The sequence below is a fragment of the Saimiri boliviensis genome, chromosome X, assembly GCF_048565385.1.
Source record: "Saimiri boliviensis isolate mSaiBol1 chromosome X, mSaiBol1.pri, whole genome shotgun sequence".
In the NCBI taxonomy this organism is placed as follows: domain Eukaryota; kingdom Metazoa; phylum Chordata; class Mammalia; order Primates; family Cebidae; genus Saimiri; species Saimiri boliviensis.
In genome coordinates, this window is record NC_133470.1 from 48,794,817 (window position 1) to 48,811,345 (window position 16,529).

At 47.7% G+C, this 16,529-nt stretch overlaps 1 protein-coding gene across 3 annotated transcripts in view; it reads right to left on the reverse strand.

Moving 5' to 3' along the window:
• The window catches only part of SMC1A (structural maintenance of chromosomes 1A), a 65,908-nt gene that overhangs the window by 46,174 nt on the left and 3,205 nt on the right, over positions 1–16,529 (reverse strand). For all 3 annotated transcript variants that reach the window (XR_012515663.1, XM_039475416.2, XM_003943715.4), the window contains exons 2-12: positions 11,811–11,999; positions 11,588–11,700; positions 10,086–10,289; positions 9,754–9,992; positions 8,855–9,113; positions 8,621–8,761; positions 5,106–5,188; positions 4,746–4,953; positions 564–749; positions 286–465; positions 38–184 (exon numbers count right to left, since the gene is read on the reverse strand). Coding sequence is in view for 2 of the 3 variants with exons in the window: in XM_039475416.2 (XP_039331350.1) it covers positions 38–184; positions 286–465; positions 564–749; positions 4,746–4,953; positions 5,106–5,188; positions 8,621–8,761; positions 8,855–9,113; positions 9,754–9,992; positions 10,086–10,289; positions 11,588–11,700; positions 11,811–11,999 (1,949 nt within the window). In the remaining variant the exon portion in view is untranslated. The remainder of the gene's footprint in view (positions 1–37; positions 185–285; positions 466–563; positions 750–4,745; positions 4,954–5,105; positions 5,189–8,620; positions 8,762–8,854; positions 9,114–9,753; positions 9,993–10,085; positions 10,290–11,587; positions 11,701–11,810; positions 12,000–16,529) is intronic.

Here is a 16,529-nt window from a genome sequence, read left to right on the forward strand (position 1 = left end):
ACCCCCACTGCTAAAAACAGCACTGCCTGTGACTTACTTTCAGCTCCTCTGTCAAGCGCTCCTTCTTCTCTTTCAACTTGTCAACTGCTTTCTCATCCCAGCGCCGCGCCTTGGCCTTCAGGTCACTGGCCCCACCAGAGATCACCCCTGACTTCTGGAATAGGGTTCCATCCAGTGCCACTGTCTAAACACAGTAGGGGGAAGAGAGAAGAGGGGGAGAAGCTGAACAAATGCATCTCCAGTGTTAAGCCTGTCTGGCACCAACCTGGGCAAGGGAATCCACACCTTGTGGCGCTGGTGGCCTCCAAAGGCAATGCGGCGGGCATCCTCTACATTGTCACAGACAAGGGCATTGCCACAAGCATACTGCAAGGCCTTTTTGATGTGAGGTGGCTCATAGCGAATCACATCAATCACTAGCTTGGCCCCCTTCAGCTCCCGGAGTTTCTCATCTGTAGGCTTCACCTGTGGGGAGAAGCTCAGTCAGTGGCAGAACACAAACATGGAGTACTAGAGGAGGGGCCCTTGAACAATGGCCTGACCCAATCCCCAATAAGCCTCACCTCCAGGTAGTCAAGAGGCAAGAAGGTCTCAGGCTCCCCACGTTGCTCCTTGATATACTGAATACAGTCCCGGCCTGTCTTCTCTGAGTCCACAATAATGGCATCCATGTTCTTGCCCAAAACCTTGGTTACAGCAATCTGATACTTCTTTTGTGTGGGCTGGCATAGGTCAATGAGTCGGCCATACTGAGTAAAGTAGGAAGGGAAAACTGAAGCATGAGGCTTTTGGGAACTGGCTCAGGAATCCTAATTCCCAGTGTGGAAAGGGGGATAGACTAAAATCTAAATCATGAGGTAAATGCAATTGTATTGCCCAGTAGTAAAGATAACCTAATACCGAGCATGGTGGTTTGTGTTTGTAATCCTAGCTATTTGGGAAGTTGCAGTGGGAGGATTGCTTAAGCCCAGAAGTTAAAGACCGGCCTGGACAACATAATGAGACCCTGTCTCAAAACAAACAAACAAAAAAGGCTGGGCACAGTAGCTCACGCCTGTTAATCCCAGCACTTTGGGAGGCTGAGGCAGACGGCTCACCTGAGGTCAGGAATTCAAGATCAGCCTGGCCAACATGGTGAAACCCCGTCTCAACTAAAAACACACACAAAAAAAATTAGCCAGATGTGGTGGCACACCCCTGTAAGCCCAGCTACTCAGGAGGCTGAGGCAGAAGAATCACATGAAACCAGGAGGCGGAGGTTGCAGTGAGCCGAGATTGTGCCATGGCACTCCAGCCTGGGCAACAAGAACAAAATTACGTCTCAAGAAAAACAACAACAACAACAACAACAACAAAACAGACCACTAGTTCTGTACCTATGTAACCCTACCCTATCTGAATGGGACTCTATGGACTGAGGAATAGGCAATTGCAGACTAGATGGCTACGTGCACTCTAGACCAGCACAGTGGCCAATCCTAATGTCCCTTCCAAAGGTGGAAAAGTTTGGGTAAGAGAAGGGAGGTAAAGAAATGAGAGTTATGCAATGAGGGAAACAATATTACATTAACACCTCAAAAGAGGTTCAGAGCAAGAGATGATATTGTCTCTTAGCACAATTATCCCAGATGCCTGAAAGTGTGAAGCTATGTTTGCTGAGAATACTCCTGGTTTTGGAACCTAATGAGATTGAATAAAAGCCTGCAAACCTGAATGGCCTTGCCGTAGGAGACATACTCATATGATATCATGGACTAATTATTAATTAATGACTGAATACGATTCTATTAACATGCCAGTATCTACCTTTTTTTTTTTTTTTTTTGAGACGGAGTTTCGCTCTTGTTGCCCAGGCTGGAGTGCAATGGCGCGATCTCGGCTCACCGCAACCTCCGCCTCCCGGGCTCAGGCAATTCTCCTGCCTCAGCCTCCTAAGTAGCTAGGATTACAGGCACGCGCCACCACGCCCAGCTAGTTTTTTGTATTTTTAGTAGAGACGGGGTTTCACCATATTGACCAGGATGGTCTTGATCTCTCGACCTCGTGATCCACCCGCCTCGGCCTCCCAAAGTGCTGGGATTACAGGCTTGAGCCACCGCGCCCGGCATTTTTTTTTTGAGACGGAGTCTCACTCTGTCGCCCAAGCTGGAGTGCAGTGGCACAATCTCGGCTCACTGCAACCTCTGCCTACTGGGTTCAAGTGATTCTCCTGCCTCAGACTCCCGAATAGCTGGGATTACAAGCGCCCGCCACCATGTCTAGCTAATATTTGTATTTTTAGCAGAGACAGGGGTTTGACCATGTTGGCAGGCTGGTCTCGAACTCCTGACCTCAGGTGATCTGCCCACCTTGGCCTCCCAAAGTGCTAGGATTACAGGCATGAGCCACTGCTCCCGGCCTCTTTCTACGTTACATGATTGTTCTGATGCAAGGGATCTGTGTTTGAAGACCAGAGTGGACTGTGGTATTAGGAAATACATAATTTAGTCTTCTACACCAGAGTTCCTGACACACAACTAAAACTCTTAGAATCTCAGAAATGAGCAGTGTCTTTTACATGTTAATGAGACGATTATGGCTGGAGGCCAATAGACAGCTTCTAGATAGGGGCTGGTTACCAGAAAGACCAAGGCATGATTATATTTGGGACTCTTAGCTCCACCCCCACAACCGTCAGGAGGGGAGAGGGGCCTGAAGGTTGAACTGATCACCGTTGGCTGATGATTTCATCAATCATGAATACATAATGAAGCCCCTGTGTGAAGGTACCTGGAGGGTGGCTTGCCAGATTCGGCATGGAAGAAGCTTCACACCTCTTCTCCCATACCTTGCCTTATGCATCCATCTGGCTGTTCTCTTTATCCTTTGTAATATCCTTCATAATAAATGGGTAAATGTAAGTAAAACATTTTCCTGAGTTCTGTGAGCTGCTCTAGTAAATTAACTGAACCCAGGCAGGAACTCTTGGGAACTATAATTTACAGGTCAGTCAGAACCACAAGTCACAACGTGAGACTTGCAACTGGCATCTGAAGTCTTGGACTGAGCCCCCAACCTGTGGGATCTGATGCTATCTCTAGATAAATAGTGTCAGAGCTGAACTGAATTATAGGTCACCCAGCTGGTGTCTGCTGGAGAATTGCTGGTGTGTGAGGAAAAACCCCCACACTTCTGGTGTCAGAAGTGAAGTGTTGTGCTGGTTGTGTGAGAGTAGAAAAAACACTTTGGTTTTTTCCTGTCTCACAGAAGAACACAGCCCCCATGCTATAAAGGAAAAGCCTATTCTGGCTCCCAAGCAATGACTTCAGGCAGTCGTGTCTGAATCCAAAATCATCTTTCTAAACCTCACATTTACCATTTTACAGACTGCTGCCACCCAGGCACTATGCCAAATATCTTATATTTATTATTTCAAATTCTCTTAGGCCCTTAGCAAAGTAAATCCGGCCGGGTGTGGTGACTCATACCTGTAATCCTAGCACTTTGGGAGGTCAAGGCAGGCGGATCACTTGAGGTCAGGAGTTCAAAACCAGCCTGGCCAACATGGAGAAACCTCATCTCTACTAAAAATACAAAAAAAAAATGATCTGGGCATGGTGGTGGGTGCCTGTAATCCCAGCTACTTGGGAAGCTGAGGCAGGAGAATCACTTGATTCCGGGAGGTGGAGTGTGCAGTGAGCCAAGATTGAGCCACTGCACTCCAGTCTGGGCAACAGAGCGAGCCTCCATCTCAAAATAAATATCTTTTACCAGTTCCTTTCCTGCAGCCTCCAAAGCCAAGCCTGGTTCCCTAAGAACTATCAGCTAAGAGGGCAGAGACTGACTCTAATTCATACTTATCTCCCCAGCAGTCCCTAGAAGAGTTTTGTGGAACCCAACTAAATTGAACCCAAGTATGGCATAATATTCAGGGAACCTGGGAACTCAGGATTTGGTTAAAGAGGCCAAAAGGGCCGGGCGCGGTGGCTCAAGCCTGTAATCCCAGCACTTTGGGAGGCCGAGGCGGGTGGATCACAAGATCAAGAGATCGAGACCATCCTGGTCAACTTGGTGAAACCCCGTCTCTACTAAAAAAAATACAAAAAAATTAGCTGGACATGGTGGCGCGTGCCTGTAATCCCAGCTACTCAGGAGGCTGAGGCAGGAGAATTGCCTGAACCCAGGAGGCGGAGGTTGCGGTGAGCCGAGATCGCGCCATTGCACTCCAGCCTGGGTAACAAGAGCGAAACTCCGTCTCAAAAAAAAAAAAAAAGAGGCCAAAAGATCAAGAGATCTGATAAAGCTCAGGGTGTCCCTAAAAGCTACTGGGGTGGTTAGTACATGCCAGGGGAGCCCATATAGAAGACTGTGCAGAGCTACTTCCTGGGAGAGTAATTCCAGCCTTGTGGCCCCATCTGCTTCCAAAATCTTCCCTGGTTTTCCAATTCCCCTCCCAGAGGCATGGACACAGCAAGACAAACCCTTCAGAAAGATGCAATTGGTATGATGAGAAGAACATGAGCGCCTAGTATGACAGGCACTCATTTGAAAAATCTAAAAAAAAAATGAACATGAGCTTAGGAGAACATGTTGGGTCTTAACTGCAGTTCTTCCACTTAGAAGTGCTGCTTTTTAAAACCTCTCCAAGCCTCAATTCCCACAACAATAAAAATGGGATTGGCAACCCTGTCCTCAGAGGGCTGCTGGGAAAATCATGTGACAGTGAGTCTAAGTGCTCAGGAAATGAGTTCTCTCTCCATTCTTACCACAGAGCCAGGGTAAAGGCGCTTGATGCTCTCCATTATCTCTGCCTTTCGCTGCTGGCGGCTGCTCTCCTGGCGGTCGATTCGAGCATCCCCTAGCTGCTCCATCACCTGGTTCAGCTCCTTATTGATTTCATCAATACGCCGCTTGGCCATCTCCACCTCCTCTGTCAGCTCCCCCTCTAGCTTCTTCTGCTCTTCTAGGGACTGCCTACAAAGTGAGGGCACATAGGAATTACTCCTGCTGGTGAGAAAACACTCCTGGCTCAGAGAGCTCTGGAGGTCCTGTGTGAAGAGGGGCAGGAAAGGCAGGGTCACAAGAACAGGCCTAGAGGTAAGGGGGACAGTTGCAGAGCTACATACTTGCTAGTGGTGATGTATTCCTCCAATTTCTCAATCCGCTTCTGATTTTCTTCAATTTCCCGCAGCTTTTGCTTGATCTTGGCCTAGGAAACAAACATATCCTATCATCAGGGCTGCAAGTGTTTACGCCAAGACCATGGGGACCCTGAGTAACACCCCTTATGTGACCACTCATCCAACAGCCCAACAGTCCAGGACAATCTGTCACTAATATAGGAGACCTACTAAAAAGTAGACATAGGGGCCGGGACCAGTGGCTCACTTCTGTAATCCCAGCACTTTGCGAGGCTGAGGTGGGCAGATCAGGAGATCAGGAGTTCAAGACCAGCCTGACCAATATGGTAAAACTCTGTCTCTACTAAAAAAATACAAAAATTAGCCAGGCATGGTGGCACACGCCTACAGTCCCAGCTCCTCAGGAGGTTGAGGCAGGAGAATCGCTTGAACCCAGGAGGCAGAGGTTGTAGTCAGCTGAGATAAAGCCACTGAACTCCAGCCTGGGCAACAGAGCAAGACTCCATGATCAAAAAAAAAAAAAAAAAAAAAAAAAAAGGCATAGATGTTTTGATCTACTAACTGATGATGGGGGCCTCCCAGATCTCCAGAACCTCTCACAGGTGTTCCACCCAGCCCAGGCAACTTCCTCACCAACCATGGAGGCTCAAATCAAAATAAAGCTTCACAGGCCTGTCTGTACCTCCGTTTCCTTATCTGCAAAATGTGGGCCATCTCCACTGCATAGAACATACATTAAGTGCTTAATATAGGGTCGCTATTAATATTAATGACTATCACATTCTTTAATAAAATTATTATTTTTTGGCTGGGCACAGTGGCTCACACCTGTAATCCCAGCACTTCAGGAGGCCAGAGCAGGCAGATCATGAGGTCAGGAGTTTAAGACCAGCCTGACCAACATAGTGAAACCACATCTCTAACTAAAAATACAAAAATTAGCCAGATGCGGTGGTGCCCGCCTGTAATCCCAGATACTCAGGAGACTGGGGCAGGAGAATTGCTTGAACCCGGGAGACAGAGGTTGCAGTGAGCTGAGATTGCGCCACTGCACTCCAGCCTGGGAGACAGAGCAAGACTCCATCTCAAAAAAAAAAAAAAATTTTTTTATTATGGACTGGAAGTCCATAAAACAACTAAATTAAAAATGGACTGTAAGTCTGTTAAAAAAAAAAAATGGACAGTAAGTCCATAAAAAAAAATAAAATTTGAGACAGGTTCTCACTGTTGCTTAAGCTGATCTCAACCTCCTGGCCTCAAGTGATCCACCATGCCTGACTAACATTCCTTCAAATATTTAAAAGTGCTTAGCAGAATGCCTAGAACACTGTACACTCCTGGGACACTATGACAACTTTCTATCACTGTTATTACAATATTGATATCAGGGAGGCAGTAAGTGAAGTATATTTGGTAAGAGTGTGGGCTTTAGAGCTACACTGTCCAGGGTCTGGTTCTGCTATTTAATAGTTATGTGAGTGGCTGGGCGCAGTGGCTCACATCTATAATCCCAACACTTTGGGAGGCTGAGGCAGGCAGATAGCCGAGGCAGGCAGGAGTTTGAGACCAGCCTGAGCAACAAGGCGAAACCCTGTCTCTACAAAAATAAAAAAATTAGGAGGCTGAGGCATCACTTGAGGTCAGGAATTCAAGACTAGCCTGGTCAACATAATGAAATTCCGTCTCTACTAAAAATATAAAAAATTTAGCCAGGTGTGGTGGCACCCACCTGTTACCCCAGCTCCTTGGGTGGCTGAGAATCAAAAATCACTTGAACTGGGCCAGGAGCGGTGGCTCATGCCTGTAATCTCAGCACTTTGGGAGACCAAGGAGGGTGGATCAGCTGAGGTCAGGAGTTCGAGACCAGCCTGATCAACGTGGTGAAACCCTGTCTCTACTAAAAATACAAAAATTAGCCAGCTTGGTGGCTGGCACCTGTAATCTCAGCTACTCGGGAGGCTGAGGCAGGATAATCTTTTGAACCCAGGAGGCAGAAGTTGCAGTGAGCCAAGATTGCACCACTGCACTCCAGCCTGGGCATTAGAGTGAGACTCTGTCTCAAAAAAAAAAAAAAAGTAGCCAGCCATGGTGGCAAGCACCTATAGTCCTGGATACTTGGGAGGCTCTGGCAGAAAGATTACTTGATCCCGGGAAGTCGAGGCTGCAGTGAGCCATGGTCACACCACTGCACTTCAGCCTGCATGACAGAGAAAAGACCCTGTCTCAAAAATAACAATAACTCCTTGTGACCTTAGGCAAATTACTGTGTCGTCATTTCTTCATTTGTAAAATAGGGTAATAGTAGCCATTCCATAAAAGTAATCATAAATGAAGAATTAAATGAGTAAATACATGTAAAGAACACTGCCTATCATACAGTAGTGCTCAACAGATGTCAGCTACTGTCATTATCATTAAGACTATCGGCCGGGCACGGTGGCTCAAGCCTGTAATCCCAGCACTTTGGGAGGCCGAGGCGGGTGGATCACAAGGTCAAGAGATCGAGACCATCCTGGTCAACATGGTGAAACCCCGTCTCTACTAAAAATACAAAAAAGTAGCTGGGCATGGTGGCATATGCCTGTAATCCCAGCTACTCAGGAGGCTGAGGCAGGAGAATTGCCTGAACCCAGGAGGCGGAGGTTGCGGTGAGCCGAGATCGCGCCATTGCACTCCAGCCTGGGTAACAAGAGCGAAACTCCGTCTCAAAAAAAAAAAAAAAAAAAAAAAAAGACTATCAGCCAGGCACTGAGCCACACCTATAATCCCAGCACTTTGGGAGGTGGAGAGGGGCAGATCACTTGAGGCCAGGAGTTCAAGACCAGCGTGGCCAACATGGAGATACCCCAGCTCTACTAAAAATACAAAAAAAGGCCGGGCGCGGTGGCTCAAGCCTGTAATCCTAGCACTTTGGGAGGCCGAGGCGGGTGGATCACAAGGTCGAGAGATCGAGACCAACCTGGTCAACACGGTGAAACCCCGTCTCTACTAAAAATACAAAAAATTAGCTGGGCATGGTGGCGCGTGCCTGTAATCCCAGCTACTCAGGAGGCTGAGGCAGGAGAATTGCCTGAACCCAAGAGGCGGAGGTTGCGGTGAGCCGAGATCGTGCCATTGCACTCCAGCCTGGGTAACAAGAGCGAAACTCCGTCTCAAAAAAAAAAAAAAAAAAAATACAAAGAAAAATTCGCTGGGTGTGGTGGCGGGTGTCTGTAACCCCAGCTACTTGGGAGGCTGAGGCAGGAGACTCGCTTGAACCTGGGAGGCAGAGGTTGTGGTGAGCCAAGACTGCACCACTGCACTCCAGCCAGGGTAACAGAATGAGATCGTGTCTCAAAAAAAAAAAAAAAAAAAAAAAAGACTATCATTACACGTTGGGTATCTCTCATCCAAAGTGCTTGGGACCAGAAATCTTTCACATTTTGGATTATTTTGGATTTGGAATGCTCAACCTGTACTTCCTTTTCTGTGGACCATCAACCATAATAACTGTAGCCCACCTCTGTCTCTACTTTCTTCCGTTCTTCCAGATCCAAACGGTCCTGGTCAGCTTTCTGGTCTCGATTGAATTTCTCCAGCTCCTGGGCCAGGGTAGCTGCTCTCTTGCTGGCTTCTTCTTTCAACCGGTGGTATTTCTTCACCTGTGTTAGGGACAGGGAAAGAGAACAGGGATGACCAAGTCAGCAGATGTCAGTCCAGGGATCTCCTCCCTGCCAACCCCTTCTAGAACTTACCTGATTCTCCTCCAAGGTCAAATCTCTGCCCTGACTCTGACTCTCCTCTTCCATCCGTTCTTCAAACTCCTGCCGGGCCTTCTCCACTGACAGCATCTCCTTCTCCAGCTCATCCATGTCACCTTTACGCTTCTTGTAGTGCTTCTGAGCATTCTGCAGAGACTTCTTTGCTGCTTCCAGCTTCTTGATTTTGTGGGAGGTATTCTCCTTGGCTTTGATGTACTGAGGCCGCTTCTGGTTCAATTCTGAATCCTTCTCCCTTTTGCCAGAGGGGCGGGGGAAACCAGTGAACATTATGGAAGAAGGGAGGGTTCCCAGGCTTTTTACCCTAAGGGGAGCTTAAGCCCCTGAGCCAACCTCAGGGAATTAAAGAACAAGGGCATGATGCCCCACAGATGCTGAAAAAAAGGGGCAGTCTGACTACTCTCTGGAAGGTATGACTTCACCCTGGCATTCCAGCCACTCCATAAGGAAAAGCTACCAACTCTGCCTCAACCCTGGCCAGGACAATCATTAACAACTCCCGGGAACATCCTGTATTTACTTAGTTGGCCCCTGTCTGATCTAACCTTTTCAAATTCCTATCCTTTAAACTTCTAGCTTCAGTTTTCCTCTTCTAGGAAGGCCTTCCCAGCCATTCCATTGGCTCAGCCTCACACTGCTTCCTCTTTCTTGGCAAGGCCACCACCCCTTTTGAGTTCTCCCTCATCTGAGCACCTGTCTACCCAGGGCCTGATTGCTTAAATATCTATTTGTCTAAACTGCAAGTCAAGAAATGGGCTTCGTTCTTACAAAAGCGAGTCAGGAAAATAACAGAAATAAGCGGGCTCGGAGGAACCCTAATGAACAGCATGGCCTCTTGGTTTCCCACAAGTTGCAGGCCCAGGTCCGCCTCTTACTTGATCTCTTTCTCAATCTGCTGCTGCTCCCGCATCATTTTGCCCAGCTCCTTCTTCTTTTCCTTCAGCTCATCCTCCACCTTGTCCATACGCTTCTTGTCCTTCTCGATCTCCTTGTTCTTAGAGGCCAGTTCCTTGTTAAGCTTCTCAATTTCCACTTCATTATGGTAAAGCTTAAAGAGCTGCAGCTGTACCTGAGCTCGTACTACCTCATCCTTCAGGCGCTGGTAGCGGTCAGCCTGTGCAAACAGGGGAATGGTGGCAGGGGTGCATCGATAAGGCACTGGCTCCATCCTAGTCCCTCAGATCCAGGAGGTAGCTTGGCCACCTACCTCTTCTTTCTCCTGCTTTGCTTCCTTGCGTTCAGCTGCAATATTTTTCTTGCGATGGTAATTAAACTGTGTGTCCTCTTCGGCCTTCACCATTTCCTTCTTTCGCTTGTCATACTCCTGTGCTAGCTCCCCAGAGCGACTAATCTCTTCAAATAGAGCTGTCCTCTCTTTGGGGTTCTTCATGGCAATAGATTCCACAGCACCCTAGTAAAGGTCGAAACACTCTTCCACTTCAGACCCCAGCCAGCCCAGTTCACCTTACCCATTTCCACTCCTTCATCCAAAAAAGTTCACTGACGTTCTCTCCCACGCCCCTGGTGCCACATTTCACACTGGGCTTTGAGGACAAATCCCTTGCCCTCTGTGGAGCACAGGGAGCCAAAGGGAAGGGACAAACATAAAGACAACACAGTGTTATGTGCAGTAACAGAAACAGCACATGAAAAGGACAAAATGAAGCTTGGGGGTAGGAGACTGACAGGGATAGCCATCTCAGAAGGCTTCCCAAAGGTGACATCTGTGCTGAGTTTGGAAGATGGGAGGAAACTAACCAAGAAAATAAAAGACAAAAGGTGAACAGTCATGGTAGCTCATGCCTGTAATCCCAGCACTTTGGGAGGCCAAGGCAGGAGGATCACCTGAGGTCAGGAATTCAAGACTAGCCTGGCCAAAAATGGTGGAACCCTGTCTCTAGCAAAAATACAAAACTTAGCCAGGTGTGGTGGCAGGTGCCTGTAGTCCCAGCTACTCAGGAGGCTAAGGCAGGAGAATCGCTCGAACTCGGGAGGTGGAGGTTGCAGTGAGCTGAGATCGTGCCACTGCACTCCAGCCTGGGTGACAAGTGAAACTCCATCTCAAAAACAAAAAAAGAAAAGGTTATTCCATGTAGAGGTAAATTAATATGCAAAGACCTGTAGGCCAAAGAAAGCAGGTGAATTTGCAGAACCATAAATGGTTTAAGTAGGCTGCAGTGCAAGGCTGGAAGAGAAGAGCATGCAGATGGTATTTGGATTTCGATGATGATATTTCCCAAATGATAGGCTTAGGAATTTGGATCTCATCCTAAGGCAACAGTTCTCAAATTTCAGCCAGCATCATAATAACCGGGAGAGCTTGGTAAAACACAAACTGCTCTGCCCCACCCCACAGTTTCTTCCAAGTCAGGAGGTCTAGGATAGGGCCCAAGAATGTGCAGTTTCTAACATGTTCCCAGGTAATGTTGATACTGCTGGTGTGGAGACTACAGTTTAAGAACCACCACTGTAAGGCAATAAGGAATCACGGAAATGCTTTAAGGAAAAAAGGGAGGGGAAATAAAACAAATGTGTGTCCTCATAAGATGAACCTGGCTCAGGGGCCATACTTGAGTCGGGAAGCTCAGTGAAGAAGGTGCTACATTAGTTCAAGGGAGAGATGATAAAGCCTGAGATGAAGCAGGCACAGTAGGGATGGGACATGGTTTGGCAAAAACCAGATAGCCAACAACTGTTAAAACCGCCCACCTGGAAAACGAGGAAGTTACGAGCTTTGATGAGAATGCCCAACTTCTCTAATTCCTCACTGTACTCATGTAGCTGGACCACTTTGTTGTTGATCTTGTACTCAGAGGAACCCCCTACAAAACAATGCATGAGTTGGCAAGGGTCAGGCCTCCCTCCTGTCCCAGTCAAATACTCTAGCCACCTCCCAGGACCCAAAGAGAGCCTTCTGGCAAGCCTCACCCACCTACAATGACACGGGCAAAGGTGCGGTCCTCAGCACCCTCCTCAGAGTAGACCATACTGACGAAAGCCCGGTTGGCAGCTGGCTTGCCCACAGGAGCTCCATGGATCAGGTCCCGCAGGGTCTTTACCCGCAGGTTGCTGGTTTTTTCACCTAGCACAAAGCTGATGGCATCCATGAGATTTGACTTACCTAAGGGAAGAGGGGACAAGGCAGTAGAGGGAAAGTCAGGATGAAGAGAGGAAAAGAAATAAAGATTAGGGCCGGGCACGGTGGCTCAAGCCTGTAATCCCAGCACTTTGGGAGGCCGAGGCGGGTGGATCACGAGGTCAAGAGATCGAGACCATCTTGGTCAACATGCTGAAACCCCGTCTCTACTAAAAATACAAAAAATCAGCTGGGCATGGTGGCGCATGCCTGTAATCCCAGCTACTCAGGAGGCTGAGGCAGGAGAATTGCCTGAACCCAGGAGGCGGAGGTTGCAGTGAGCCGAGATCGCGCCATTGCACTCCAGCCTGGGTAACAAGAGCAAAACTCTGTCTCAAAAAAAAAAAAAAAAAAAGATATTGAGACAAACAAGAATGTCCCCTCAGTACTCAAGCAGTTACTGTATAGTAGTCAGAAGCTATACAATAGGACCCAGGCCAAGCATAGTGGCACACACCTGTAATCCCAGTACTTTGGAAGGCCGAGGCAGGGAGATCGCTTGAAATCAGGAGTTTGAAATCACCTTCAACAACAAGGCAAAACCCAGTCTCTACCAAAACTTTAAAAATTAGCTGGGCCTGGTGGCATGCACCTGTAGTCTCAGCTACTGAAGAGGCTGAGGAAGGAGGATCGCTTGAGCTCAGGAGCTCAGGGCTGCAGTGAGCTATGAGGACACCACTGTACTCCAGCCTGGGCGACAGAGCAAGACTAACTTGAACCTAAACAAGCCTTTAGACCAGGCGTCCCCAAACTTTTTACACAGGGAGCCAGTTCACTGTCCCTCAGACCGTTGGAGGGCCGCCACATACTGTGCTCCTCTCACTGACCACCAATGAAAGAGGTGCCCCTTCCTGAAGTGCGGCAGGGGGCTGCGTAAATGGCCTCAGGGGGGCCACATGCAGCCCGTGGGCCATAGTTTGGGGACACCTGCTTTAGACTTATCTTCCAGTTTCTAGGAAATACAGCAATACAATATAGAGGAATATAGTAAAGTTTCCTCATGGAAACCTTAACATGAACACAGAACGTGGGATGTTCTACAAGACAAATGGCCTGATCTTTCCAAAAAGTCAGTGTCGGCTGGGCACGGTGGCTCATGCCTGTAATCCCAGCACTTTGGGAGGCTGAGGCGGATGGATCATGAGGTCAGGAGATGAGACCATCCTGGCTAACACAGTGAAACCCCATCTCTACTAAAAAATACAAAAAATTAGCTGGGCACGGTAACATGTGCCTGTAGTCCCAGCTACTCGGGAGGCTGAGGCAGGAGAATCGTTTGAACCTGGAAGGCAGAGGTTGCAGTGAGCCAAGATCGTGCCACTGCACTCCAGCCTGGGCGATAGAGGAAGACTCTCTCTCAAAAAAACAAAGAAAAAAAGTGTCTAAAAGGAAAGGTTGAGAGAACCATTCCAAACCATTAGAGATTTCTTTTTTTTTTTTTTTTGAGACGGAGTTTCGCTCTTGTTACCCAGGCTGGAGTGCAATGGCGCAATCTCGGCTCACCGCAACCTCCGCCTCCTGGGTTCAGGCAATTCTCCTGCCTCAGCCTCCTGAGTAGCTGAGATTACAGGCACGCGCCACCATGCCCAGCTAATTTTTTGTATTTTTAGTAGAGACAGGGTTTCACCATGTTGACCAGGATGGTCTCGATCTCTCGACCTCGTGATCCACCCGCCTCGGCCTCCCAAAGTGCTGGGATTACAGGCGTGAGCCACCGCGCCCGGCCAACCATGAGAGATTTCTGAGACACAGGCAAACAGTGCACAAACTCTGACTCGACTCTGGTTCCAAAACAACAAAAAGACATTTAGGAAGCAAATTAAGGAAGCTTAAATATAAACTGGATAATTGATAACATGAGGAAATTTTCTTAGCTGTGATCACAAAATAGCGGTAGTACAGGAGAATGATGATTTTAAGAGGTGAATGCTAAAGCACTTGGGGTGAAATGTAATTGAGTCTGTAATTTGCTTCAAAATGACTAATGCTTGCAAATATGTGCTTATAAAATTTCATAATAAAATTGGAGGAGAGGAGAAGGCACAGGAAACAAATATATGAACATGTAAACAGTGCAACAGTAATTGCCGCTGAGAAAGAAACTAAACAGCTGGGGTCAAGGAGTCTTCTTTCTACTACTGTATATTCTAAAGGATTTTTAAAATTGCATGCCATGTTCACGTATCAGCTATTCAAATAAATAAGGTTTTCAACATTAACAGTGGCCATCCTTTCAGTAGTAGAGTTAGTTTTTACTTTCTTCAATTTAGAATCTGAAAAAAAGATATTATTTATTTATTTTATTTATTTTTTGAGATGGAGTCTTACTCTGTTGCCCAGGCAGGAACGCAGTGGTACAATCTCGGCTCACTGCAACTTCCACCCACCAGGTTCAAGTGATTCTCCTGCCTCAGACTCCTGAATCACTGGGACTACAAGTGCATTCCACCACACCCGGCTAATTTTTGTACCTTTAGTAGAGATGGGGTTTCATCACGTAAGCCAGGTTGTTCTCGAACTACTGACCTCAAGTGATCCACCCACCTTGGCCTCCTAAAGCGCTAGGATTACAGGGGTAAGCTACCATGTCCAGCCCTTATTTCTTCATTTGTCGCCCAGATTGGAGTGCAGTAGCAGGATCACAGCTCACTGCACCCCTGACTTCCTTGGCTCACGTGATCCTCTTGTCTCAGCCTCCGAAGCAGCTGGAACCATGGGCAGGAGCCAGCACACCCAGCTAGTTTTTGGATTTTTGTAGAGGCAGGGTTTCCCTACGTTGCCTAGGCTGGTCTCAAACTCCTGAGCTCAAGAGATCTTCCACCTTGGACTCCCAAAGTGCTGCGGTTATAGGCATGACCCACTGTGCCTGGCCAAAAAAACAGGTTTTTTTTTTTTTTTTTTAATGTTTAGGCCAGGCACGGTGGCTCATGCCTGTAATCCCAGCACTGGGGAAGGCCGAAGTAGGCGGATCACCTGAGGTCAAAAGTTTGAGAGCAACCTGGCCAACATGGTGAAACCCCATCTCTACTAAAAATAAAAAATTAGCCAGGCAAGGTGGTGTGTGCCTGTAATCCCAGCTACTCGGGAGGCTCAGGCACGAGAATCACTTAAACCCAGAAGGTGGAAGTTAAACAGTGAGACGAGATTACGCCACTGCATTCCAGCCTGGGCAACAGAGGGAGGGAGACTGTCTCAAAAAAAAAAAAAAAAAGAAAAGAAAAGAAAAAAGGCCGGGCGCGGTGGCTCAAGCCTGTAATCCCAGCACTTTGGGAGGCCAAGGCGGGTGGATCACGAGGTCGAGAGATCGAGACCATCCTGGTCAACATGGTGAAACCCCGTCTCTACTAAAGGTGCAAAAAATTAGCTGGGCATGGTGGCGTGTGCCTGTAATCCCAGCTACTTAGGAGGCTGAGGCAGGAGAATTGCCTTAGCCCAGGAGGCGGAGGTTGCGGTGAGCCGAGATTGCGCCATTGCACTCCAGCCTGGGTAACAAGAGCGAAACTCCGTCTCAAAAAAAAAAAAAAGAAAAAGAAAAAAAAAAGTTTAGATGGGCTGGTGGACAGGGAGGAACAGTTTAGTCTCTATAATTTCTATCTCAAGATTCTCCCTAAACAACTTATATATGACTTCAAACTGAAGATCTGATTTCCAACACCTTTCTACTCAGCCATAAAAAAGCAGCCCAAGTCCTTCCATGGAGATGGTATAAGACCATGACTAGGTTGAGCACGGTATCTCACTCCTGTAATCCCAGCACTTTGGGAAGCAGAAGTGGGCAGATCACTCATCTCAGAAGTTTGAGACCAGCCTGGGCAACAAGGCAAAATCCTGTCCCTACAAAAAATACAAAAATTAACTGGGCATGGTGGCACACTCCAGTTGTCCTGGCTACTCCAGAGGCTGAGGTGGGAGGGTTGCTTGATCCCAGGAAGTTGAGACTGCAATGAGCCATGATTGTGCCACTATACTCCAGCCTTAATGACAGAGCGAGACGCTGACTCAAAAAAAAAAAAAAAAGGCCGGGTGAGGTGGCTCACGACGACGACTATAATCTCAGTACTTTGGGAGGCTGAAGTGGGTGGATCACTTGAGGTCAGGAGTCCAAGACCAGCCTGGCCAACATGGTGAAACCCTATTGCCACCAAAATACAAAAATTAGCCAGGGTGGTGGTACACACCTGTGATCCCAGCTACTTGAGAGGCTGAGGCAGAAGAATAGCTTGAACCTGGGAGGCAGAGGCTGCAGTAAGCCAAAATCCCACCACTGCACTCCAGCGTGGACCACAGAATGAGACTCCATCTCCAAAAAAAAAAAAAAACCAACAGATCAGATTCTAATTTTACTTTCACTACTTCTTAGCTGACCTTCCATTCCTTCACCTGGAAAAAAATGAAAAAACCACAACTCACAGGTCTAAAAATATGTGTGGCACATACATCTGTTGGAATGGCAGGAGCACAGGCATGGGTTCTGAGAACCACGGACAAGTTATCACACCTCTGTGCCGAAGTCTC